We start from the raw sequence: 27936 nt of genomic DNA, 5'->3' as shown, positions 1-27936 counted from the left end.
CTTCTCCTCAGCCATAATACCGTGCGAAATGACGTAAATTCAAAAATGTTACATTGACCTTCAACAAGTTCATCCATGATAATTATGTTGAATAAATGATTCTTATTTCTGATACGGTGACAAAATAATAATAGGCGAGTGTTAAGAAGAGAAAGTCATTAATTACTGTTATAAAAACTACAAGACAAGAGTGTTGGTAGAAAATTATTACAGGAGGATTAAACTACCATCGTAAAAAAATACCGCAGCTGTACATATACGTAGTACGTATGTATTCTTATTAGAATACGCAAATAAATTCAAGTGACTGTAAGAATCGTTGAACTTTAGTCACCCACAGAGAGAAACCAACAACATTGGCAACACCATATTCACGGTGGGCCTACGCGGTGGGCACACCAAAGGATGATTATTGATTTCCTCTTTCGCCTCGTACTGTTTGACCGGGCGACCACGTGCAATGAACGTGTAGATTCTGGTGTGGATTTAAATGTTTTAATTCATAATAGTGAGGTACTGCTGAAACTTGAGATGGTATGTGTGTTTTTAATACATCTCTTTTGGTATATCTAATCTGGCGGACGTACTTTCAGAATGTTATATCTAGACGTATTTTAAGACAGAAACTACCATTTAAATGCTATTTTATGCCGCATGATTTTAAGCTGTTACGCCCAGTTGGTAGAAACGCTTGCCTTTCACTTTGAGGTTGCAGGTTCGAATCCAGTACAGACCTAAACCATTTGTTTTCGAATTCATGTTTGGATCATAAATGATTATCACGTGCTCAGCGGTGAACGAATACCCGAGAAATGCATTTTTCGGAACTATGTGACCTAGCCTGTATTAGGCTGGTTTTCTCTTCGCGGGTTGGAAGGTCAGACAGACAATCGCTTCTGTAGGTAGGTTAGCGGACCCTGTGAAAAACGGAATAATGCTAGGTAGATGATGACTACTCCATTAAATATTTCCTCCTCTTTGAATTTAACACGAATGCCAAGTAATTGGTAAACAACCTTGGCAAAGAATGCATACCTACGTTAAAAATCGATTTAATAGAAACTGTAATACGGCATGGCACGAACCTACAATTGCCATTGTGAAAAACCTACCACACTCTACTCAGTAGTAGTTTCGTATTAGAAATAACTAAAATGAAAATTACAGCTGTAATAAACATCCATATACATTTTTCTCTTATAAGAATGTTATTACATGTCGCTTATCCAAGAGCATGTGCCACACTGATAGTGGTGTCAACTGTTTTGTGACTATCTTTTTTGTTATCGGAACAAGATCATTCAGTGCAAGCATTTTGAAGCTGACCAATTCCAAAGTTTGCTATTGTGGCGTCCGCCATCCGACACATGCGCATTACATACACCAACGTTCTGTGCAAGCAATCGAAGGTTTGATTATTGATTTTGTCCTCATGGTTTCGGTCAACGCGACAGCGTGTTCCGCGTGTGATTTACAAACGCTTGTTGCGCCGGTAACCTAACCAAGTGTGTGGTCAACAACACTTTAACCTTTGACTAACACGCGACTCCAGACTGTTAGAGATATCTCGCGAGTTTGATTTTCTATTGAAGCGGCATTTAAATGCTTGCTAGGCAGGTATCTTCCAATTTTGCATTCAGGCGTGCGAATTTTCAATACAAGCAATTGAAGTAGGTTCTTTCGAATACTCATTATAGGAACCGGTCGTAGCAGAATTTGATACCTATATGATTGTATATTTGTCGATAATGAAGTTAACAGTGTTAATAGAAACGCTCAATAAATAGCCTGCGTTCCTATAGTCACGATGATGTACTGTCGTTTATTATGAATTTTGCTTACTGTTTTAAAGTCAGTCAGCAAATATGTTTCAATGAAGAGTCCCCTCGATATCGATTGTCGTCATTTGTTCAAAGTTTTGATACAAAAAGTTGTTACAGAAAATTGCTTAAAATTCACTTCTACCCTACTACCATAAAAAAATCTTATCTGTGCGAAACGATTCTTACCAGATTCTGTTAAAGTGGAAACCTCATTATGTCATATTCATCCTTATAGATATTGCATCCTGTTATTCAAAATATAACATTAAAACGGTCCAGGTGCATATAGAATTTGAGAGGGGTCGTCTATATTCGTTGGTACCTATTATTACTTCACCCTTTCATATCTTAGGATAAAATCACTGCAAAATGTTTCTTATCAGAATCCGTTAAGTCTGAGGGTAAAGTAGACCCAACGTTGATATTGATCTCATGCTCAAGTTTCACCGAGCACTATAGGTCTTTCATGCTATTATTCAAATGAATAAACATACTAGATTGGCATCATTGACCAGGTCCAGGTGGGACATTATTCTCTGTGATTTCTGGAAGCGTCGTCCTTGTTCGGTGTTATTATTGATTCACCCCAATTTTTGCGTATACTATAAAACAGCATTGGATCACCCTTTCGCACCAGAACGTCTGACGAGATGACCGCGCGCAGTGTGTTAACGTTAGTGTTGTAGATTTATTATATCAAAGTGGTTGAATACTTATTGCTGGACGCTCGAAATGGTATGTATGCTTAGTGATTCTTGTCATTTGATATCAAAACGAGATATTTTATCGTGTCACTAGATACTAATAACGCTCAGTACATAGCACAGGAAAGTGTACGCGATATTACGATTTTAAGTTTCGTTAAAGTTTTAGCTCTACTGACCAGCAATTTTCTATCGCTTTAATGGAGAACTTAGGTGTGACTTTTGATTCCTCTGTGCGAATTATACCGGCAAAATGGTCGCCATGCATACAACTGTTGCATGGCCGGTTCTTTGCTGTTGCGCATGTGCAATTTTTTTTATTAGATTCGGTTTGTTTGATTATGGATTTTCTCTTTACACTGGAGCATAGTTTCACTATGTAAGTCTATGTATGTTTTTTCTCCATGTCAGGCCCTCCGTCTCCAAACGCGCGTTTAATCCTCGTATGCGACCGTACTTACGATTTGATTACCGATTCTTTGATCAGAATCAAGAAGTAAGAATCTGTTTCGTCATAATTTCCCAACGGGTTTCGTGACAGCGTGTGCTTCGCAATTGTTTACACAGGCTGCGTAGATACATACATACGTTAGGTCCATTGGTCGAAGCCGTCTGCTTACATAGATAACGTTTGCCATAGCAAAGGCAGGGTTAAAATATTGGCAGCATCAGCAGGGTCTGCATGGCAACCGGTGCGAATTATATCGAGTGCTTTGACCAATGTAGATCTACGTAGATAGCATTCGTTGCGTCTATAGGTGGAAGCCCTCGATATAATTCGCACCGCGCGCGCCGCGGTTGCCGTACAGACCCTACTGACTATAATTCATCCTAGACGCGAAACAATACTCAGTTCAAGTGTGTTTTATTATTATTACTGACAAAAACGATAAAGCAACTTACTGATTGTCTGTAACTTCTGTATTCTACCTGGTCAACTTATCCATTTACATAATATACCTACATATTTGGAAATAATATTAATATTACTAAACCAGTGCCAGGCTCTAAAATGATTGGATACGCCCTCAGAACAGAAAATAAACGATACGCCACTTTGGTCCGCCATTTTGTCGTTAACGCGTTCTGCACACAAAGCGCCATTTGGCGTTCAAAGGTACTAATGTGAACATGAACATAGAGCGAGTTGAAATAAAATTAAACTTGATTTAAATAATTCTGTTTTAAGATGATAATCTTCTTTTCGTGTGGGCTGTAATATCGCTAACCGACCTCACCAACTCTGATGTCAGGGTTATTTAGTATCATATGAAGTGTGTACAATAACATTGATTTGTTTTACGATTTTAATTGTACTTTTTTCCTCATAGTCACCCCACATCATGCGCGTCCATGGCGGAGGTAATGTCGGTGTTGTTCTTCCACACCATGAAGTACAAGATCTCTGCGCCCAGAGACGCCTCCGCAGACAGATTCATCTTGTCCAAGGTTTGTACAAAATACACCAACTGTCTTTTATTTTATTTTTGACTACCTACAGGACTGTCGTCATATTGTATACTTAATCGTGAGCAATTATCATGTACCCACTTTAGTGCTCTTGAGGCATTAAGATATTTGACATTTCGTTTATTATAAGTTCAGTACTTACAGTTCACAAATAAATGTTGTTAGGGTCACGCAGCTCCGATCCTATACGCCGCGTGGGCCGAAGCCGGTCTGTTCCCGGTTGAAGATTTGAAAAACTTGCGTAAATTGGATTCTGACCTGGAAGGACACCCGACCCCGCGCCTGAACTTCGTGGATGTAGGCACTGGCTCGCTTGGGCAGGGCCTAGCCGTTGCAGCCGGTATGGCCTACGTCGGCAAGTACTTCGACCAGGCGCCCTACAGGTGAGTGTCATACCGCTGATTTATATTCAAGTTTCTAAAAGGTACAGGCACTGATGTTGAACGCTGACATTTCTTGCGCAAATATTGACAGTCAGACCTCACACATCATCTTGGCGTCGTTACGTATGGCGTAACGTACGCGTACTTTACACACTACTCCAGCAATCACTATCGGTAGCTTTACCTATATCTCTATTACCAGTACTACTCGGGTATGATATTGAGTTCAGGTTATTTTCTCAGTTTGTATTTTCAATGTTATCTGTACGTGCAGAGTGTACTGCCTGATCGGCGATGGCGAGGCGGCAGAGGGCAGCGTATGGGAGTCCCTGCACTTCGCCAGCCACTACAAACTAGACAATCTCGTCGTCATCTTCGACGTCAACCGTCTCGGACAATCCGAGCCCACTTCTCTGCAACACCACGTAAACTATCCATTATTAAATATATTCTATGCTTCTTTTCTGGGATTGGAGTAGAGAAAAAAACATAAGATGTCAGCTGCTTATAATCCGACTAAGAGATTTTACAACTACTTATGGAAATTTTATTTAATTTAGATGGAAATTTACGACGCTCGCCTCAAATCTTTCGGCCTGCATTCCCTGGTAGTGGATGGTCACGATGTGTCTGAGCTGGTGAAGGCCTTCGATGAGGCGTCCACCGTTACTGGTAAACCCACCGCTATCATTGCCAAGACTTTCAAGGGCAAAGGCTTCCCTGGCATCGAAGATAAGGAGAACTGGCACGGCAAAGCCCTTGGCGCTGACGGAGAAAAAATCATTAAGGTTAGTTCACATACATAAACACAAGTTGTGTCACATACACACACCTATTTCCCACCGGGAAATGCTTCGATGCTGACACACTTAACTTACTTTGACAACTCAAGTGTCACATTTTTTATCCATATCAATTACTTTATTGAACACAAAAATAAACGATAATGTTTCTTTATTCTTATAAAAGGAAAGAATAATGGTTTATATAATAGGCACAACATGTTATTGATATTTATTTGCTTGTAAATAAACACTAATCCGAACTTTATTAATGTATTTTCTTCACTTCAGCATCTGCAAACGCTGATCAAGAACAACACAGTGAGCCTGAAGCCTAAAGCTCCTTTAGCAGAGGCCCCGAAAGTTCACATCGCTGACATTACCCTCTCCTCGCCCCCTGCTTACAAACAGGGTGAGCAGGTGGCCACTCGTCTCGCGTATGGAACCGCGTTGAAGAAGATCGCTGACACTAACATGCGGTACGTATTATTTTTATGCAATCTCTTGAAGTTGTTAAGTTCAGCAGATACTCGAAAGACTCGAAATTTTGTTTTTTTTTTCTAATTGCTGGCTACTTAACATACGCACTATTAAACGTGTATTGCACAAGCTATAGTTGTGCACTGCATCCCAAATGTGCAAGATTAAATTGGTGTACAATCGCCGTGTTGACCTTTCAACATTGGCTATGAGGCATCAAGACAATAATAATTCCACTGCTCACGCTCTGGATAAATTACTTACGCTACTTACATACAAAATTTATAATATTTGTGGACTTCAAAGTAACTTGAATTCTTTTTTACAGCGTTATTGCCTTGGATGGTGATACCAAGAACTCTACCTTCAGTGACAAACTGCGCAACGCGTATCCCGACAGGTAAGTTCACAATGTTTACTAGAAACACTGTGTTTAAAAAATCTTATACTTACAGAGTAACCCACTACGATTATTATTTACATAAGGTCACGGGGTATCAGAGGTACATTCGTCGCATGATGAACTAACCACGCCTGCCGGTGGAGAGCCATATCGCCGTCTATAATGGTCAAGTCAATTGCGTGTAAAATAAATTAATCGATCGAACCGGCGCTCCCCGATTGAGAAACAAGTCCATGATCAACGGGACCACAGTGATCTATATTATGTTTATTTACTATTTTGCAGAAGAACAAGTGTTTCTCTCTTAGGGTTCTACCAGACTGAAAGCGATATGATGTTACATAGACATGCCCCCACAGCGTTTTCTATCTGATAGGACTGATATGATATTAATTAGACATATTAGTAATGTTATTTACCGGACTTGCACAAATGAGTTATTAATTTATTCTTAAATGCAGTTCACTAACAGTCCACCGTTATAGACGGTGTTACGGTTCACCACCTATCATCTTGGTCTAGCAGAAAGCTCGGTGAGATGTGGGTACTTTACTTAGTTCATCTTGCGATGGTTGTACCTCTGACTACCCCAATTGGGATATAGTCGTGAGCTTATGATATGTAATGTTATGTAACAGATACATCGAGTGCTTCATCGCCGAGCAGAACTTGGTGGGCGTCGCGACCGGCGCCGCCTGCAGAGACCGAGCCGTCGTCTTCGCTTCCACCTTCGCCGCTTTCTTCACCAGGACCTTTGATCAAGTACTTATATATTTATTATTCGTCACTTTATTTCGTCTTCTATCGCGTGGGTTATGAGGCGGTTTACTAACCTCAGCAAACCTAGTGTCATTTCATACTAAACTTAGAGCAGTGCGACTCTTTTGCACTATTTAGCCGATAAGGTCGTCCAACTGTATTCATTATTTATCTATGCGGTTGTGATCTCATTCACGGCACGATATGTTTATACATTTCGCCACTACATGTTATCAAAATCTTAACCTTTTTTTTGTGAAAGCGATATCCTTCTTGTTACGAAAAGTGAACGAAGATTCAAAGAATGCGAACCGAATTTCCGATAGGAAAAGACCCATTAAGTATCTTGCTTAGCCCTAAGTGTTCCACTGCTGTGCAAAGGCCATCCATTTCGTCTAGGACTCTCCAGTCTTTTTTCCAGCTAGCCTTTCCCAATATTAATGTCTTATTTTTAAAGATCCGCATGGGTGCCATCAGCCAGTCGAACATTAACCTGGCCGGGTCTCACTGCGGCGTGAGTATCGGAGAGGACGGTCCCTCACAGATGGGCCTAGAGGACCTCGCTCTCTTCCGCGCCGTGCCCACTGCCACTGTCTTCTACCCTTCGTAAGTATTGCTCACCTCGCTACCACGTTCTATAAATATAACACGTCCTGTAAATATAGAATGATAGCTGATCTTCGTATTACTCATGGATTAACTACTGATTGTATTATTAATGCTGGTTGCAGAAGCAACCTAAGCTAAGTTAGGTTTAGCTTAGCTCACACAGCTGACGCTCCATTCACGCACGCCCCATTAATTATCATTCGTAAGATCAAACCATGCCATGACATAGATGATCTGTTTAAAAAGTCCGTCTTTTTCAGAAGTTAAAGATAGCGAATGAAATTATACATATACAGTCAACTCGGCCAATATCGGAATCTTATTACGTATTAATTTACAACTGGCTCCTCAGTAGCTTCGTTGACAATACTCGGAAAATTGCGCCGGCTTAGGTCGTGGGCTGCAACCAGCCTAAGAGATGGGACAGATTTCGCTTCGTAAGGATAGAGAGACCATACGATGATCAATCTACTGTTCAATTTTTACTTTAGTTTGCATGCACCTCTAACAATCACGTAATCTAATAACAATCTTAGATCAAACCGTTATAAGATGCGATAAGTACGTTGTTTATGAATGATGGAAACACACTTTGAAACTTTAGTGTGCCATGTTGTAAATGCGAGGCAACTAACCGAAAATCGTTAGTTACACCAAGATTTTTGAGAGTTCTTGAATTCTTTATATCAACTCTTGTTCTCCGGTTTGATATAAACTTGTTACTTTATGTATTGCTAACAAACGCACTGATAAAAATGTATTGCACAGTCATCAAACGTGCATTGCATAGCGATAAGTGCTACAGAAACTTGAGGGAAACTCCTCGTCACATTCATTGACTAATCCAAATGTGATAATGCGCCGTCAGACATTTCATCGCTTGTGGTTACGTAGTTGTATAATGCAAATTAACACACTAATTGACGCACTATTGGTAATGTGATGCACAAACCATTTGTGCATTGTATGCCGAATAGTGTCATAATAACGGTGTTTGTACTAAACTTATTAATAGCATAATATTAGGTTAGCTGGGCTTTTGACATTGCTGCCGTTGCTTTATACCTCATTAAAAATACCTTGGTTAGAATGACAGCTGCCAAAACAATGCAATTGATAATTATTATTATGGTCTCTTTCGTACCTAGTGGTAGTAAATATATTCATTCCCGCAGTCAATCTATATAGCTATATTTAATGAGGTATATTTTCGGTTGCTGGGTTATATCGCTTTTATGGCTACTGGAATAAATATATTTATCTATTCCATAAATATTTAATGTGCTTGTGTTGTACAGAGATGCTGTATCTACGGAGCGTGCTGTGGAGCTGGCTGCCAACACTAAGGGCATCTGCTACATCCGTACCTCCCGCCCCAACACTAACATCCTGTACGCCAACGACGAAGTCTTCAAGGTAGCGTAAAACTCGCTGCTCAACAATTTAATATTCTAATTCAATGCAATGTTTAAAGATTTAGTCTACTTATCTGTTCAGCCTGCATCCATTAACTGTTAGGTATAAGCCTCCTTTTTTTTTTCAAGCCATTCTTTACGGTCCTGTGTACGTCTCACCCACTGCTTCCCCCTTTCTATTTTTCGTCTATGGTTAATTTAGTCGATACTGAAATTATGTTAGTCGGCGTTATAATTCCAATGTAATGGCCTTTTTATTTATAATACGCACTGGCTAATTATCAGGAATATAAGTAAGATTTATATTCCCTACAGCTAAGTGCTAGAGTAAATCGTTTGTCGTACTCACGTGATCGCCATCGGTCGATGTGGGCAGTAGCATTCGAACATTTTGTCATATTTTATTCCTGTTATTTATAGAAAACAGTGCATTTTGTAGTGGCGATTGTAATAAATATGATGCGATTGTGTTTAGGTCGGACAATCCAAGATCGTACGCGAGTCGCCTAAGGACAAGGTTTTGTTGATCGGCGCCGGTGTAACCCTGCACGAGGCTCTCACTGCCGCCGATAAACTGAAGGAAGAAGGTGAGATTACAACAGGAGGGTTAAAATGGCCACATCGAAGCAATTCATCTAAGAAAGCAATATTGCTATTTGACAATTGATTGCATTGCGCCCTTAATTTTATATGCGCAAATGTCAAATTGCAATATTGCTTTTTGAGATGAATTGCTTCGATGTGGTCATTTTAACCCCCCAAAGCATCACGCCTGTATCCCCAAAGGGGAGGCAACAGATATACAGGGTGGCACAAAGTTTCACGATCAAAATGAGAAATTAGATAGAGGGGTTCATTGGGTACCAGAAACACCCCTATGTATGTTCATCGATTATTTACGGTTTAGGAGATATGATACATTTTATACCTTTTTCAAGATTTTCTACCTTACTTCAGAAATCATTATTTTGTCGCCATCTCTTTTTTAATAAATATTTTATGTTACCTCGTGCGTATTCCTAAGGAAATGCACCACGAGCTGTAAAAATAAAAACAGTAAAATCAAAGATATAAAGAAAGTTATAGGAAATGAAAGTGAGAATTTGACCAAAATTATTACAGTTGTTCTTCGCTAGGATAGTCAACAAATGAGGTAGTCCTGGGCCCTGAAGGTATTTTTCGTTTTAAACGTAAACCTTTGGACCTCCCTGTACAGTATCTACCTACACCCACTCCTCGCCAGCTATATTCCCATGTAATAGGAGATATGTTACAGATAAATTCTCCCTTTACAGCGTGTTTAGTTAATTTCCATATGTAATGTCTTCCCAACACGCACTGTCTACTTACCAGGAATGTAACTTATCATTTACATTCTCTAATAGTTAAGTGCTACATTAAATCGTTTGTCGTACTCACGCGATCGCCATCGATCGATGTGGGCAGTAGCATTCGTACATTTATAGTAACTTTTGCATCGATTCATAGAAAACAATATATATATGAAAATAATATGTACATATAACTCACACCCGTAATTCCTAATGGAGTTGGCAGAGTCACAGGTAATCAGAAGATCCTCTATCGTGTGGGCTGTGAGGTGGATTACCAACCCCATCAACCCTGGTGTCAGGGTATTATTGAGCGGCCAAAGGCCCCTGACATGGCTCTTGTAACGACTACTTACATCAGTAAGTAGTAACCGGGGCTAACGGCTTAACGTGCCTTCCGAAGTATCGATCATCTTACTTTCGGACAATCAGGTGATCAGCCTGTAATGTCCTAACCAAACTAGGGACCACTAAGTTTTTTTGTGATATGTCCCCACTGGGAATCGAACCCAGGACCTCCGGATCGTGAGCCCAACTTTTTTCATACTAATCTACCGCAGTGTGCAGAATTTTCACAAAGCAGGTTATTTATCGAACTGTATTACAGGTGTGGACGCCCGTGTCCTGGACCCGTTCACCATCAAGCCCCTGGACGAGGCTGCGATCGTGAAGCACGCCCGCGCCGTACAAGGACGAGTTGTCATCGTTGAAGATCACTACCAAGCTGGTGAGTGGTTTACCACTACTCAAGTAATATTATTTTAATAATAAATAAACTGTAACTATGTGGGTATATGTGTGTATTCTCTGAAGTAACAGCGCTTAAGCCAACCCTAGTCCTCGATCAGTAGAAAGGCAACGCGAGTTGAACGTTGTCGTAACTTTCATGGCGTAATTCTCGAACTTCTCGTGCGCACCGCTGAAGTTGCCTTCAGAGAATAATATACCTGCGGGCGTAGCACCGTATGCACGCGACTCTTTCTCGCGGCGACAGAGATCGTCTGTCTCTTTCTATGCAGTACTGAGAGAGAGTGACGGGTGACGTATGTCAAGGCGAGAAAGAGTCGCGCGCTTACGGTGCTAAGCCCGTTGATTGCTTAGCTAAGCCAGTCGCTGTTTTACTTCTATGAGAGACGCTTTTAAAAACAACTATAACAGCGGTTGGCCTTGGTCTTTCACGCTACGCACTGGTAATTTTAGGTATGTAAAATGCATTTTACATTCCCTACGGCCACGTGCTACATCAAATCGTTTGTCGTACTCACGTGATCGCCATCGATCAATGTGGGCAGTAGCATTCGAACATTTATAGCAACGTTAGTAACATTTTATGTGTCAACTTTAAGGCTATCAAGTTACTCTTGACGTCATGTGTTTTGTATATTCAGGTGGTCTGGGTGAGGCGGTGCTTTCGGCGGTGGCTCTGGAGCGCGATATTATTGTGAAGCACATCTACGTGAAGGAGGTGCCTCGCTCCGGTCCGCCCGCGGCTCTGCTCGACAAGTACGGAATCTCCGCGCCACACGTCGTCGCCGCCGCCAAGGCCCTCCTCAAACACTAAATCACACAAAATCAAATCCCCTTAGTCTTCCACAAGTTGTTTGACTAAGAAAACAAAAACAATATTCTACTACCTGTAAAATTCAAACCACAAAAAATTCAACATTCCTCGAGTTTTCCTCGTGATACATGTGCACATTCCGCGCAGTCGTTGTGGTTTCAGTGATATGTTCGTGGTCCAATATTTCTTTAAAATACTTGGTAACTGTCTAATAGTTTAGTGCCAGATTTTCAAAGTACATAATTGTCTGCCTATTAGATATCTGACCAACGCAGAAATCGTTAGGCCATTGAACAAGTACGTTTCTATGTTAGTTCCTAAGGAAAAAAGTATTCCATGAATGGGATATTATATTGATCATGGTTGTTACTATATATTATCTCACAATGAAGTTGTTTATGAAGTAGGTGTAAGTACATTTTTCTACGCGTATTTTATATATGATTGTTTGAACTATAAAACCGAAGTGCCTTTATATTTACGCATGTCGCACAACTGTTGACGGTTTTTGAAAGGTTTATAGATAAATAAGTAACGTTTTCAAATACATATAATCATGTCGTAGCTTATAAGGGCTTCCTTCTTGTATTTTGTTGTTAATTCATACACAATATGTTATGGTTATTTTTTTATTATTGGAAAGTGGTATATATTACATTCCCGTTGGTTGCATTTTTGTTTAACAATTTTATCACAGAATCAGTTCTTCTGTAATAAAGTTTATATAATACAAAATGAAGTCTATTATTTATTACAATACAAAACCTTTACCTTGTAACAGCGCCGTAGCTGGGCTCATTGGCGGTTATGACAATACCTCCAGCATTAAACTACAAAAAATGTTTTAGCTGGTTGCTCGTGCGCTTGTCGAAGCTTCTCTATTGTCAGCTATCAGCCACGGCGCTGTCTTAACACAGACGTTAACTCTACGTCAGTTAATAATAACAATTTATATCTTACTCTAAATGACTAGAATAACTCCTTTTAAATTCAATATGTACAGAGAATTAGAGTACTTAATACACATTGAAAATTTAACTAATACCTATGTTAATAAAGAAGGTGTCAGTTGACTAGTTTTAGTAATCATATAAGACTAATATCTGAAAATATTATTTTATATAAATAAAACCTTACAAAGGCTAAAGCATTATTATATACTTGGATATATTATTCCACATGTGATGTACCTGTTACAGCGGCGCGGGCGTTATCAGAATGTTAATAATCACAGTTCCACCCATTTTATAGCAACCGTATATTTTTGTTTATTAATTTTGTGTGCTGCGCACTGTTTCGTATCTATAAACGATACAAAAAATAAATATGTACATCGTACAAAACAAAACCTAACGTATATGTAAAGCAAAGCACTCAAATATAAAAGAAATAAATAATGTGGACGGAGTGGCGAGGAGAACAAACAAAAACTTTACGTGTTAAATTTGTAAAAATCTCACTATTAAAGACAATTTATTATAAATGCATTAATCGGCCACCTGCAAAATTAGTAGCCAGGTTAAAAAAATCCACGTCATACTTCTTTGGTTTATTGTGAGAACCGAGATATTGGTACGAGGACGCGTTATGATCAGCCCCATTCGCCCGGGACCGGCCCGTCATTGGTTGGTGACGGTTCTGCGGACGGCGGGACCTGCTCGCCCGTCCTTTCGTCCAATTCTCCCGGGAGATAATCTTTCCAACTTCTAAACAAGTAACGGGTAAATTTTCTAAGCTGCCTAAATTTACAATAAGTCGCACCCTCTGCTGATTGAAGTTGCTGGGTCTGGATCAAAAAGCCTTTTTCTTTAAAAGTTTGCTCGAGTTTCTCTCTCTGTAAACTTTTCCTTGACTTTCTTTTCTTTTTGTTTAGGTCTTCTTTATACGAACCCGCGCTCTGCCCGTCAACCTTCGGCAACGTCGACACCGATGCTTCTGCAACCGGATCAGAATTCCTGCCTTGGTTTGAATCTCTTTGGAGGTAATCATATCCCTTATTACTACCCTTATTTCCTGTGCCGCTATAATACCTGAAATTACCACCGGAATCGACAGACAACATCTTCTTTTCCTGTAATGAGGGCTTCGAGCCTCCTGTAAATTTGAACTTGCAAATACTAACTTCCGTAGTTGGAGTAGTGGAGTTGCTCCTCACAGGCATCGGCGGTATAAATATCGCCGACCTTTTTCTTTTCACAGGACCTGAAGTAGGATTTGGAGAAGCTCGTTTCATTTTTGATTGATCTGGACTACGCTTCGCTTCTTCCACCTGCTTTATTACTTTTGGGTCAAGCAATTCAGATATTTGTTTAAGGACAAGTTTGTTTTTACTGTCATCAACTGATGGTGAATTTGGTTCAGTCGAATTACTTTCATTCGCGCTGTTTGGAGTTGATAATACTCTCTCTTGTTCTTCGGGAGACAGGGGCAATTGACCAGCAGCGGCCAGGCGTTGGTAATAAAGTAACTGTGTTTGTAAAGCTAATGGATGCATGTATACTCCAGCGTTAGGCCAGTATATGTAACCTGGAAACTTGCCATCACCGTCTGGGCTAGCTGTGGATTGCGCCGGCTCTGAGAGAGTTGGAGAGATATTCCTCGTTTGCCGTGATAGGTCAGGTGAACTACTTGCCGTCGGCGGTGGTAAGTTTGTATTTCGCTGTATTACTGATATTGCGTTAGGTTGCTCAGATTTAACGCCTTCTTGTTCACAATTATTTACATCAATTTCAGTTTTAACCTCGGGCATAGATGTGTATATGTTGCCAAATTTCTTTTGAATTTGTATTTTGAGATCATGAAGGTCTCGGATACACAGATTGAGAGGCTCATCGTCGCTATGCAAAGGTCCGGCAATAGTTACTGGAGCTTCAGGCATCGGATCATCTGGATTATTAAATCTCGGGGGCGAAGGATTTTCCAATCTTCTCTTATTCTCTTGTGATAATTTACGCTCTAGTAAGCTAGTAATTATTTTATTTTGTAAATCAGTTTTAGAGGTACTAACAGGGTTTTCTGTCCGAAATGGAGGACACATGCTTAATTGATTTACGCGATCCTGAACAGGCGGAGGCTGGCCAGGTACAACTGTGCCATAATTTTCGTAAATTAAATGACAAATATCAGCTTTTTTTGGTTTACGACCTCTACGAGGTTTGGAGTTGTTTAAAGTCATTTCTCCCATGTATGGCAAGTCTTCATAAGTTACTATCTTGCTCGGTGCTATAGCAGGACTTTTCTTTTTCTTTTCTTCTGCCTTGTTGTGTGATTTGTTCGCCATGTTTAAAGCGTTAGGTGTTTGTGGCACAGTCAGCGTACCCGTTTCATTTTGTATGCCGGCCAGCCGCTGCGCCCATATCTTGAACGTTTCGTTTGTGAAATTATTTATATCAAAGTTTGGTTCTGCTTTTTGCTTTTCGGGTTGTTTCTGTTTCAAAGTAGCTTGTTTGGCGTTGGCTTTTTGCAAGCTTTGCTCGTAATGGTCAAGGTACTCTTGCGGTAACGCTTGGTGATGAAATTTGAGCTTCCATCGGTTTTTCTGACGATTTCGTGCGTGTTTCGGCTTAGGAGGTTCTGCTTTATCTGCACGTTCTTTACTCGAAGATAGAAGTTGTTGGCGAAGAAGCTCTTTGTTCTCCGATGTTCTGAAATCAACATTTCTATGTTAATAATATGTAGATATCTAAAAAAAAAACTACTCATATTCATATGAAAATAATGTCACTAATTTCCACAGAACCGATAATCTCTTATGTGTTTGAATTTGAGCAACCCTACAATGAGTTAGAAAGACAGTTTTGCTGTGCAGCATTGAGGTCCGCTGTCTCTTTATAGTATACCTACAGTTTTAAAACCTATATTACGTAACAGTATCCGTAACTCACTTGTTATGTCCTTGGGGATGCAGTGGGGCGGGCGCGGGCGGTGCAAGCGCAGGGCAGACGTCGCCGCATGCCGCGCGGCGCATCACTTCTGGAACAATTGAAACATGTATTTTAAACAACAATCGTAATTATAAAGTATTTATTTAATAAGTAAACGTTCTTTGTGACTTTTTGTTTTGTACACTCGGAATCTTTGTTCTGTACATTTACATGATAACTAATCGAGGTTTAAGGTAGCGTTGTGCGTACCTGTGCGTTTCAATGTGCTAAATTCCGACTAACTTTAACTTATCTATCGACTAATTTTAACTTATCTATCGTTCATGGGTACATTTTTATTCGCAACTAGAAACTTGCCTATATTTACGATAGTATACCTAACAGATATTATATTAGTAGGTACGTCTAATCTACCTACACATGATAAATTAAAATGAATAATATCGTAAAATTTGCGCGTACCTACCTATGTGGTAATACTATAATAAGCGGGTTTGTACAACAACTTTGTCCAAGTAAACGAGAATATTTTATAAAGCAGAAATACATTTAACACATCGAATAAATAAATCAATTTAGCAGTTAATATTATTGTTTAATATTATTTATGAGAAACCCGAATTAAAAAATAAAGGCATGGTTGCACGATATTTTATAGAAAGGTCTGAAACCCGAGCGGTTGGAGTGTGGCCCGAAATATCCGCGAGCGCCGCGAATGGCGCGCGCGCACGCTGAAATAAAAGACGATACCAATTTCGCAATTCGCTTGCGGCTACTGAAATACGACCAAGATACGCTTGGAATAAGTTTCTACCAACAGCAGATACGCCTTTTTGATGATAAACATTCCCGTGAACACAATCTTTGCATTCGATTCATCGTGCTGTTAGGATTACGCAACGACGAATTCTTCACGTGTTATAATTATAAGTTCTAAACATCTTTAAATCGCGATCTATTTTGCAAGCATACTAATCTCAATTATTTATACTTTAATAGCTTGGACAAGTAAGTTATATTCAAATTTCATAATAAATATTAAGTAAGTATTATGTCATAACTTATTTAATATATTTATTATAGTAAAATCACTTATCTACCATTCAACTCTAATATAGGTAGATACGTAGGTACCTACTAGATATTATTAACTTGTGTGAAAATCATGCTATTACAATAAAATTCTTCGTTGTTTAGAAATCTGGACAGTTATGTAAAATAATCTACCATAAAGGATAGGTATTCAAGTTTGTTTTGGTAAAGTTTTGTTATAAAATGTCAATAAATAATGCGGAGTTGTGCCGGCCTACGCGCATGCCATATGATTCATTCTCTACCGCACTCTGTTCTGGGCTGTGTTCTTTATACGCCTACTATGGATACTATTAACATGCCATTTATGTAATTTATTAAAATCGTAGCGTCTCTTCTCAAAGTAAGTAAATAGAGTATTGAAGAATGAGGCTCTTTATAAACATTACCGTATGAATTGCGTTTTTAAGTAAGTATGATTCATTTAAACATATAAATACCAGATGACGTTATTTCTTTTAAAGTACATGTCATGGTTTTTTTTCTAAAATAATGATGTAGGTATCAATTAGTCACTACGGTTGTGTTTTTATTTATTTAATGTGTGTCCCACAGTGAGAAGCGTGGCGGAGTATGCTCCATCCTCCGTCTGGTTGACTGAGGTGAGGCCTGTGCCCAGCAGTGAGACGTATATAGGCTGTTTATGTTATGTATTTAGAAGTGTTTGCTCATTGTATAGGTAAGCCTCTTGTGTTGTGTTGTGGCACTGGTCACAAATGCTGTATGTCTGCACGTATGTTAATACAGAGAGAGTATTCGCACTAGCATTTAACTCAATGTTGTTCGCATTGTTAAGCAAGTACCTAATTATTAATGCTATGGGTTAGTTATATAATTTGATAAATCGAGGTTGCTCCCAATAAACATTTTGGCGATAATTAGAGGCTGTATTGTATGGTCATAAATTGACAAAAAATGATTAACACTAGCATCGTCAAAATGTATATTAGGCCATAACTGCTTATTCGCTTCTGCTGCAATTGTCTTTCGCATATGCGACTATATTATAAATGAAGTTGTAAACGAACCTTCCTCTAGAAGGTGTTCTCTGTTCGGTAGATAATGTACATTTGATATCTTCGCTCTGGGTTATTATGGTAGGATTAGTGAATGGAAACTACAGAAAATCGGTATACGGTAATACTTTAAAGTGTGTTGACATATAGACCCAGTTGGATGCAGCGCTGTGGACACTAAACCGTTCCCGTGACGTGTCCCGTCACTCAACGCCTTGGCAAGCCGCCAGCAAATGCCTCATACGTAACTTCGTGACGTCACCGCCAATTACTCTATCAGATCAATATTAAAACAACACTCGAAACGAATTTGTATTTTCTATTTACATAGTATCGTACACGCTTCCGTGTGTCCTCTTTGAACTCGTGTATTTCAATTCCTAATTCAATTCCGTCAGTGACGCCGCGTGACTGCGACTTATTTTAAAACGTTTTTATAATGCTGGTTTCGGCGTTTCCAAAAATAAAACTACACTTCACTGCTAGTGCCTATACTGCTCATCCTAATGCTTTGGCACTACCCTAACAGTTTGTTTGTTGGATTCAGTATTTGGTTTGTGTTTGATTATCTTTTCTATATTGATGAATATCTATGTAGTTTACTTGAAATGTAGATATTGTAAATCTAGAATTGTTTTCTATTTCAGTTGAAACAATTCGTATATTATTCCGTTCTTGTTAAAAGCTACTTGACTCAAATCTCAAGCGGTAGCATTTTGTTATCGCCACCACTGGGTCAAATCATGTATAACCAAACTGATAAGCCCAGTGTTTCATGCTTGTTTGGAAAAAATAGAAAATCTTAAAACATTACACATGCTTGTCACTTGTGCATATAGTATCAGTATGGAAGACCTGGTGGACTTCCTGGTGGAAATAACCTCGAGCACGTCGCCTGTCAAAATACTGTACAATTCATAATATTTACCTTTGAGTAACCATACTAAATGGCTGTAAATTGTCTTCTCTCCCTAACTCGTCACATTGACTAATTTAATAATGTAAATACATGTGTTGTTTTATTATCTAGATTTAACCCATTTTTAATTAAATCAATTGGCCAAGTGGCAAAGTTATAGTACTTATGTGTTTTTATATTGAAAGTTCTCTACAAGCCTATCTTTCAGTATGATAGAAACCAAGTTACAACTGGCACACCGAGAACTACATGGTAGACAACCGTACATGATAATATCTAGCACATAGGTAGTTCAAATATATTTCGCTAATATTTGCTGTAGTGACAATTTGACACTCTCCTTGTAGGGGCAATCGGCCGCTATGTATGCAATAAGCTTTCATACTTCAATGGGTTGTACAAACAAATTGACGACATAAGCAAACATGACACAAATTACGGTAGGTAAGTTCAGTGTATTTCTGTAACTAATTTAAGTAGCGTGCTTATGATAACAAGGGAATAACAGAGAGAAAGGAAAACAAAATAAAATGCTATGATTGTTTAAACTTATTAATATTGGGATTACGTAAAAATATTGTCAGTTCTCGAAATGTGTGTTAGGAGTGAGTATCTATCAGTTAAGATTAATAATAAAGAATAAGACACCTAATTAGAAAATTCCATCAAACTGAAGTCATATGAAAAAGTGGTACTATTTGGGGTAATGCAAAAGAAACGAATGAAACAAAATAAAATTATATAAAAGATTATCACCTCCGCCTTCAGGAAGCATTTGTGACATCCAAATCCTTTATAAGAAGAACACTGTAACAGAAACACGGAACTTTTCATGGACGTTCTTGCGGTGGTAGCGCACGTTGCGAGGTAATATCTGGATGCGCGTATCGTCCGAGATCACAATGCACTATTCACTGAGGGCCGCGGAGGGCTGCGGCAGGCGCGGGCCTGTGGGACCGCCGGGACGCGTTATCAGCCGCGCAGGGTCGAAGGCGCAACTCGCCACCACTGTGCGTCGCTGCGCCCGCTCCGGTCTAATCTAAATACAGACAACTCGGCCCCAACCAAAATCGCTCGTATTACTTTCGGTTTCCATACGGCCTAAATTTAGAGGCCGCTCGCTACAGAAATAAAAACGTTTTTACGTGTTTTTCACGAGTATTAGACGGGAATAGAGGGCGTTTTTGCAGGCTGGTGGTGTGCCAGCGACGCGCCGCGCGAAACCCGAGATTCTTGCCATATTTGGCAACCGTTGGCGCGATCACAAACGCTTTTGGGTATTTAGTTTCGACTGCCCGTGCCCCAGCTTCAGCTTTCCTGACCGATGCGCGCGCGGCTAATTTCAGCCGCTTCCGTTGCGTTATAATCGCTCACCGATCGAGGATGCATTACCTGCGCGAGAGTACCACGCCTTTTAAGGACTTCGGTTTTAAAAAAATATTACTTATCAAGATTTGCCTTATTGGAACATTGCGTGTTTTTATTCCATTCTTTATTAATCTAATATAACGAATTACGAAAATATATATTATGTTCTTAGTTGGGTCTATGCAATTTTTATTTGCTTTTTTACAGAATGTCGTTTATCATTGAAATAGTAATTATTTTGTTAGGTGAATAATTATATATTTGCATTTAAATGTTAACTAAAGTGTTATTAGGTAATATGTAGGGACTTACAAAGACTTTTTACTATAAAATATAGTTTCTAACTGGTTTCCAATAAATAATGAAAAGATTATCGAGCTGAGGTACCTAATAAAGCAATCAGAGTGTGAGTAGGGCCCTTGAATACAATTTGCTCGTTGGTAGATGTTTAGATAACAACGTAAATGGGTTTAATTGCGAAGTGGCGTTCTTGGTTATTAAAATGAATACATCTGGTTATGGTAGAAGCTAGCTAGGCGTCGCAACCGGTCATCGCCCACATCGGAACACGGACTGACCCAATTCACCGGCAAGTAGGAGGAAGTACCTCTAAAATCGCACTCAGTGTTATGCAAGTTGCTTGATACTTGTTGAAAAACACTTTTTTATTATCCAACCATATCGTATCAAGAGGGGCTAAAGAGCCACATCGAAGCAATTCATCTAAAAAAGCAATATTGCAATTTGACATTTGCGCTTATAAAAGTACTTAAATGCGCAATGCAAAAAATGACAGATAGCAATATTGCTTTTTGAAATGAATTGCTTTAATGTGGCCTTTTTAACACCCCAGTTTTGTCTATCGTTTACATAAATTATATTAACTGTTTAAAATCTCGCTTATTTAATTAAATATCTATTTCAAAAATAATATACCTACTTTATTTATCTTGATAAAAAACATACAAAAAGAATAATATCATCCATCCTAAAATATTACGTGTAGGATAGCTAGTAAAACCACAAGTATGTCGAAACGGAAATCCTATCCTAATAGTCGACTCACTTATAAGAATTAAATATTATATTTAAATAGGATTTTAAATATATTTGGTCGATATTTAAGTACTTATTTACAAATTACTCTCGAACTTATAATATAATTATACCTATAAGTATTATATATTATACGTAAGTTTGATTTAAGTACAATAAAATAAAAACCTATTAAGTATGGCACAACAGTTTAGACCCGAATCTTTTTATCATCTCCACTAGAACGTATTCTATTCTAGCGACAATAATTAATCCTTATTCGCGCTGCATATTATAAATTATTTTAAAGGAAAATCAACGCTGACTGATTGATAAATAATTTATGAGCGGGTGGATAAATAATGTGGCTAGGGTATATAATTTTGAAGGTAAGTAAATTGTAATCATAACTCCCTTGTTGTTTTCACTAACACATTTGGGTCGAACATTAAAGACGGCGATGCGGCTACATTGCGTTGGTCTAACAGAAAGCTCGGTGAGGTGTGGATACATAGTTCATCTTGTGATGGATGCACCTCTGACTACTATCGATGTTCTAACTATCTTCCTGTGGTGTTGTATAATGCTTTGTTTGGCATAGGGGCTTATGAGAACTATTAATACCTTTCACTAGTTGAATGTGCAGGGCGTGGTAATCTACCTCCACACTTCGCTCGGACCGATTTCTCTTCGTCGTGTCGTACCCATATCACTCTTCAACTATGTATCTTGTGACTATAATATTTTATAAATAAGTTCTTATCCTTCGATGTCAAGTATCTACAGCTGAGAATTTAAAATACATATATAGGCCAGTTAAATGGGGATCGCTTTAAAGCTCCGACCCGGACAATATCACAAGGGTAAATCATAGAATATTATACTCGCAATACCACTGGATATAGCATTTTATTTAAGAAAATTACAATTTTCCTTTTGTGGAAATGGAATTCCATAGCTCTGCTTACCCCAGTGGGAAATAGGCGTGAGTTTATGTATGTACGTTGCTTTTGTAAATCCCATAGAAATAACATACATACGTAAATTCACGCCCGTAATCCCTAATGGGGTGGGCAGAGCTACAAGTAATCAAAGACAACTTGCAGCCACCGTTGATACGATGTCGTAAGCTGGATATGATAAACCTTATGGTGATAAGGGATCAACGTATCGCCCATAACATTAGCCCAAGACACAATCCCTCTGTCGGTTTTTACGACATGCCCGGGAAGACAAGCAGCTGAGCGTTTTCTATGTTTTTTATTTGCTCCCAGAACACCATAGAAATAAAGATGAAATAAATAGTACTACCTCCTTATTTTACACTGACCCATGCCTATATTACAACTACTTAGTACAACATCAGGCCATCTGGCATTAAAAGATCGCTCAGCCTAATTAGTGTCGAACTACAAAAATCCCACGCAAAGTAATCATTAAGAAAGTACCTAAGATTGCAGTTGAAACTTATGCTGGAAGAAGTCCAAATATGGGCAGAGCTTAATGATTGATTCTGTTCAAAAATCGCCCACATGTTGTATGTAGCACAAGTACACGCTATGTTGCGTCGGTCCTCGAACCCACTCCCCCGCGATGATCGACACGCGCCGCACCACTAACCGGTGACAATAATTGACGCATATAATACGCCAAGTGACAAGCAACGACAGGACAGCTCGCGTAATAATGTCCAGTTATTTTATACATCCACGCACTTATTTCGAAGTCTATTTCGGGCAAATTGGTTAGTTGACAGAGCTAACAGTTATTTAGTAATGAGGAACTTTCTTCAAAAACAGTATAGATGGCGCTGTAAAGATTTTCTTTCTTTTAACCTTTTAATTTCATGGATAACAGACATCTACCTTTTATCTTTGTTTTTGGGTATAAATGATGACCCTTTTTATTACACCCAGGCACAACACGTTTTCCACCCATTATTATTATTGAACAATATAGGTAGCAATATTAATTCTATACATAAAGTGATCCAAATATCAAGCAACAATTATATTATGTTTTCTGTAAATCAAATTGTCCGTAGATGGAAGTAGGTATATCTATGTCAGAAAGAGGTAGGCAGTGGTTTTTTATATTAGTAGAACATTCGTACATCGTCTCAACCTCAGTCGCGAAATTGAAAAATATACTGTTACGTTATTATTAGCCTCTAGTTCCAAAGCACCATAAAAGGCGCGAAGAAGTAGATCGATATAGAGAAAGAAACAGCTAGCCAAAAAGTGGACGGAAAGAAATACAGAAGAACTTTGAATGCTATTTTTACCTGCATACATACATAAATTAACGGCCTTAATCCTTAATGGGTAGAGCAGAGTCACAAGTAATCGTAAATTTGTTTCCACAGCACTTTTGAATCAAAAATATGTCCTAAGATTGATTATGTATCAATGAACCATTATTGATCAATCCGTCTTTTACGTTAGAAAGGATATAATCTGGAGGTTTTGAGACATGCCCGGGTAGATAAGCATATGAACGTGTTTACCTATGTTTTTAATTGTTCCCTCATCAACACAGAAGAGTATAAATTACTACAAATACTTACTTAAATATAGGTACTTATTTATTATTTATCTACTTAAGTAAAGTGATGATGACACGGAAGCTTTTAAACATGAGCATTTTAAGCATAAGCAGGTACTTATATTATTCTGAGTAACAGCGAGCATTGATATCGTGCTCATATTTATACCAAGATGGACAATAGTTTTTGCGGTAGCATAGCGTGGGATCTTCTTTTGGCCATTGCGTGCCTCTCGGGTAATGATGGACGGCGGCCTACGTCCTGCTTAATGGCAATATGTAGCTAAAGTACGATGTACTATAATAACTGCGTCTTTTGTATATCTACTTGCGTTTATTTATACAAGTTGTATCATCATCATCATTGGTTTGGATTTACAAATACCGCAAACAGGACTATAATTTACTTGTACCTAGGTAGATACTTAACATACCTACTATAGTTATATACGTACATACACTTTTTCGATTTTGGGTTATTGTTTTTCGCGATGGTAAAGAGAAGCGCACAGTTACAGCTTGTAGAAGTTCCAGTTAGCTTGATGATTTTTCACCCTATAAAAAACACGTTAGGTACTAACACACATTTTTCTTTTTTTTTGACATAGGTATACACGTAACATTAAGCTCATCATTGACGATCTAAGTGCTCAGATCTCACCGAGCTTTTTGTCTTAAAATATATGAAACCCTAAAAGTACAAATCTGACTAAATCTTGGCCAAACTGATTTCAGGGTAACGTAATGCATGTGTAGGTATCAGGTCCGGTCCGCGGAGGTCCGTGTTGCTCTATGGTACCAGGTAGACCAAATTGGGTGGAATTAATAATCATTGAAAGTTAGGTATAATATTTTAAAATTCTTGCAGCCTCGTCTAAAATGTCATAACAAGACCAAACTCGCTATAAAGGTTTCGATGGTAATGTCTGATCTTACAACGCTCAGCCCAAAAGCAGGAACCAATAAATATAATACATTTTAGTCGAACTCCGAATGTGGCCTGGCGTCCTCGTCGTTATTTCCTTATACCCTGCCAATAAGACCATACTTTTGACCATATTCCGCAGATAGCATTGTCTCTGCCGGTTATGGTTTATGGCCGACCGCCATGTTGTCGTCACCATCTTCGGCGATCGGTTACTCATTAGTATTTTCGGCGCGAAATTAAAAGTGCATTTCGTACTGACCTACACAATAATGACACAAAATTAACATACGAATAAGCAAGCGTTAAAACTGCAGTCTTCATAAATAAACGGAGACGAAATATTTCGCTGTAGCACACTTGCGGGGTTATGATTTTGATAAATCTCTTTCGCTTTTGCATTAGATTAAGGTACTTATTTAGATTGGGGGTAGGTATACCTAAGAATTAAGGTTACACACTATGTACAGTCATGAGCAATATAATCTACCCACTTTAGAACCCTGTCGCGCTATCATATTAATTTGACAGTTAATAAGACTTACAGTTTAATTTTCAATAAAGTCAATGTGACATGGTTTCAAATAGTACTCGTGACCGTACATGAGTACTATTATAGTGCAGCACCATAGCACCATAGTACCATTATAGTGCCATGCAGTTTATTATAGGTACCTTAACTAAACAAAAAAAGTGGATAAAAAATATGAATTATACTTAGGCAGGTATTTTAATAACCAAGTGACGACGAGTATCTATTGCCTGAGGCGTGGAACAAATTATAAGCTATTGAGTGCGAAATTACGCCATTAATGTCATTATCGGCCAATGCGCATGTTTTTACATATTTATTGAGATAATTATTACAATTCGTTGCTCGATCGCCGTGGGCGGCACCCACAACAATATGATTCACAATAGGTACCTACGTATACCGCGTGATATTCCTTCTGAGAACTAAGACTGTCTGAAATAATCAATAGGCAAAAAGATGACAAATCTGTCCGCGTCTAATCTAAGTGACAAAAAGTGCTAATGTAAAGTTATTAGGGATCCTCAGTGAAAATTACAAATCCTTGAAGTTTTGTCGGTCTGTCCGTACCTACGTAAGTATGAAATCAGAATATTTAGGACTTAAACCTTTTAAGAAAAAAAGTACCTACTGTACAACGCATAATGCACTCTTGATAAATTTAAGTAGTAGCAATACCTGGTTATCATTATATTCCCCTTCCCTAGAGGAAATCATTTTGGGAGCAATAAATAGACTAGGTACCTAAACGGAAAATACCTTATAGTTCGTGGTACGTAAGTACTTATATCAAAACAAATTATGCATGTAATGGGATGCTGTGACTGAATGAATGCTCCAAAATTGTTGACATTCCATCATTATTTGGAAGTGGCTAACAGGTGGGCGTTATGGAGGCTCAGTTTTTGGCGCGAAGCCTGCACCAAATGCGAAATCATAACCTGCCATCGGACAAACGACACCAAATCTATTATATCTATACGTGGAGTTTCGTAAGGACCACTGTTATGACCAATATAGTAAACACAAGCCTACATGATCGTTACGACTATTTTGGACAATGATTTGCCATATGTGTTATAATTTTATCGCCCAACCTACCTACGTACTAGAACTTACCTATCTACTTTCTTTTAGGGTACCTTGGTTTGAACAATAATACATTAAATTCATGCCCGTAATATTACACACGTTCCACGTTGGTCTAACAGAAAGCTTGGTGAGACGTGGATAGTTAGTTCATCGCGATGGATGTACCTCTGACTTCCCCAATATAGGTATTTATAGCCGAGCTAACAGTGAATAAAAGGTTTTTTTTGTATAGCCTATGTAGTAACTTATAGCCAGGATACGAAATCCTTGGATGGATAATAATATATATTGAACTGTAGGTACGGTGACGGTGATCACCCCATTGCCCATACTTAATGTCCCATCGGGTCATAGAGGTCATAATTTCTCTATCGGTATTTACGACTTAGTTGGGAAGACAAGCAGCTGACAGCGATTTATATTTATAATTCGCTCTCAACATTTATATGCTACTACCGCTCTTAATCACATAACAATAACCCATTGCAATATTTAGAAATTGCTACATTACACATCGAAGGCTCTGCGGCGGTTTGAAAATTTTGCTGAATCTGCTGAATGGGTGGACTGGGGTTACCAGCCCAAACACCGTCAACCCACCGTGGAGCAGGGGAGTAAGTCCACCTCGCTATACTCGTGTTCCATAGTCCCCACCACACCTGTTTACTTACTTCCTAATTTAAGACGAAGATCTTGAGGAACTGTGGAACGTACTATCTGACACAGTAGTAAGTAAATACCTGGTAGGTATATTGTAAATAAGCTGTTTAGGTATGTAAAGTATTTAGTTTTGTTTAAAAGGTACACAAATTTTAAAAAGTCAGTTATAATACTTACATACGTAGGTACCTAATCATGAGAACTGATATTAGGCAGCTAAATTACTCAATTGTATACCAATATTTTATGTTTATATTTATTTTTTTAAAGAACGTCTAGGGCCCTGTGCCGAGGTTTTTCTTGCAGCTTCTTTTCCCCGGCTATACAGGTTGTGAGAAGCTGCAGTAGTTTTAGGCGGATGAGACGTTCGTTATGTAAAATTGACGATTCAAAGTGTAACTATGTTACCTACTGAATAAAGATATTTTTGAATTTGAATTTGAATTAAACTCAACGTCTAGCCGATAAAGACAAACAGTGAGATCCGAAAGTACTTATACCTACTTATACATCTATATTCTGAAGACAAAAAGACTAGAAAAAAAATAATATTTATTATACAAACAAACAGGTAGGACAGCACAGAGTAGGTATGCAAAATTCCCGATATCTGTTTAATATATGCAGTTGTTAATGTAGCAGTTGCATTCCAAGGACTATCGAAAGTTCACATCTTATGCAAACATTGAACTGAATCAACGCTAACTAGAATTTATATAAAAGTTACCGGGAATATTTTCCTTTTTTCACGAGAATGTAGATCTACAAATTAGATGAATCTTTATAATTATTCATGACCTTAAGATATAGGATATAAACTGGGTTAATATAATATAATATCTTACGTATTAACAGGACTTCCTAGATAATACATATACATACTACATCCGCAGTTCACATTTAATTTAATGGTACTTATTTCAAAGGAAAACTTACGTTTAATTAATATCCTCTGAATCCTCCGCTGGTTTCCACACATTAGAGTCGGCCACACTAAACTAAAACTTAATCACTTGCAATAGAAAAGTAATTAACTTAAATAAAATTAGTCATGGTGTCATTTTTAAAAACAAAATAATTATATTTTAAAAACGGCGCGAACTTTTTTGGCGATTGATAAATGAAGAAGGCTACCTCAGTCGCCACAGC

General features: G+C 38.4%; 2 protein-coding genes across 6 annotated transcripts in view; one reads left to right on the top strand and one right to left on the bottom strand.

Moving 5' to 3' along the window:
- Nucleotides 1-12455, top strand: part of LOC126380456 (transketolase-like protein 2) — a 14479-nt gene extending 2024 nt beyond the window's left edge. Inside the window, exons 2-13 of the mRNA XM_050029883.1 lie at nt 3859-3976; nt 4163-4380; nt 4655-4805; nt 4941-5168; nt 5454-5641; nt 5971-6042; nt 6684-6807; nt 7262-7410; nt 8712-8829; nt 9304-9415; nt 10767-10886; nt 11548-12455. Coding sequence (XP_049885840.1) covers nt 3859-3976; nt 4163-4380; nt 4655-4805; nt 4941-5168; nt 5454-5641; nt 5971-6042; nt 6684-6807; nt 7262-7410; nt 8712-8829; nt 9304-9415; nt 10767-10886; nt 11548-11720 — 1771 coding nt within the window. The 3' untranslated portion in view covers nt 11721-12455. The remainder of the gene's footprint in view (nt 1-3858; nt 3977-4162; nt 4381-4654; nt 4806-4940; nt 5169-5453; nt 5642-5970; nt 6043-6683; nt 6808-7261; nt 7411-8711; nt 8830-9303; nt 9416-10766; nt 10887-11547) is intronic.
- LOC126380450 (uncharacterized) lies at nt 12237-27936 on the bottom strand. Of its 5 annotated transcripts, none has more exons than XM_050029869.1 (3): nt 27724-27936; nt 15605-15692; nt 12237-15364 (listed from the first exon to the last, which is right to left on the bottom strand). In XM_050029869.1, exons 1-3 carry the CDS (start codon nt 27764-27766, stop codon nt 13312-13314), a joined length of 2184 nt encoding a protein of 727 aa, XP_049885826.1. In that variant the 5' UTR covers nt 27767-27936; the 3' UTR covers nt 12237-13311. The 5 variants fall into 5 exon arrangements, with proteins under 5 accessions (XP_049885826.1, XP_049885827.1, XP_049885829.1 ...); XM_050029870.1 differs by having other exon boundaries at nt 15605-15689; XM_050029872.1 differs by lacking the exon at nt 27724-27936 and adding an exon at nt 19388-19959 and having other exon boundaries at nt 15605-15689.

This window comes from Pectinophora gossypiella, chromosome Z, assembly GCF_024362695.1.
Source record: "Pectinophora gossypiella chromosome Z, ilPecGoss1.1, whole genome shotgun sequence".
Classification (NCBI taxonomy): domain Eukaryota; kingdom Metazoa; phylum Arthropoda; class Insecta; order Lepidoptera; family Gelechiidae; genus Pectinophora; species Pectinophora gossypiella.
Note: the sequence above shows the minus strand (reverse complement) of the source record. Positions and strands in the feature narration are given on the sequence as shown.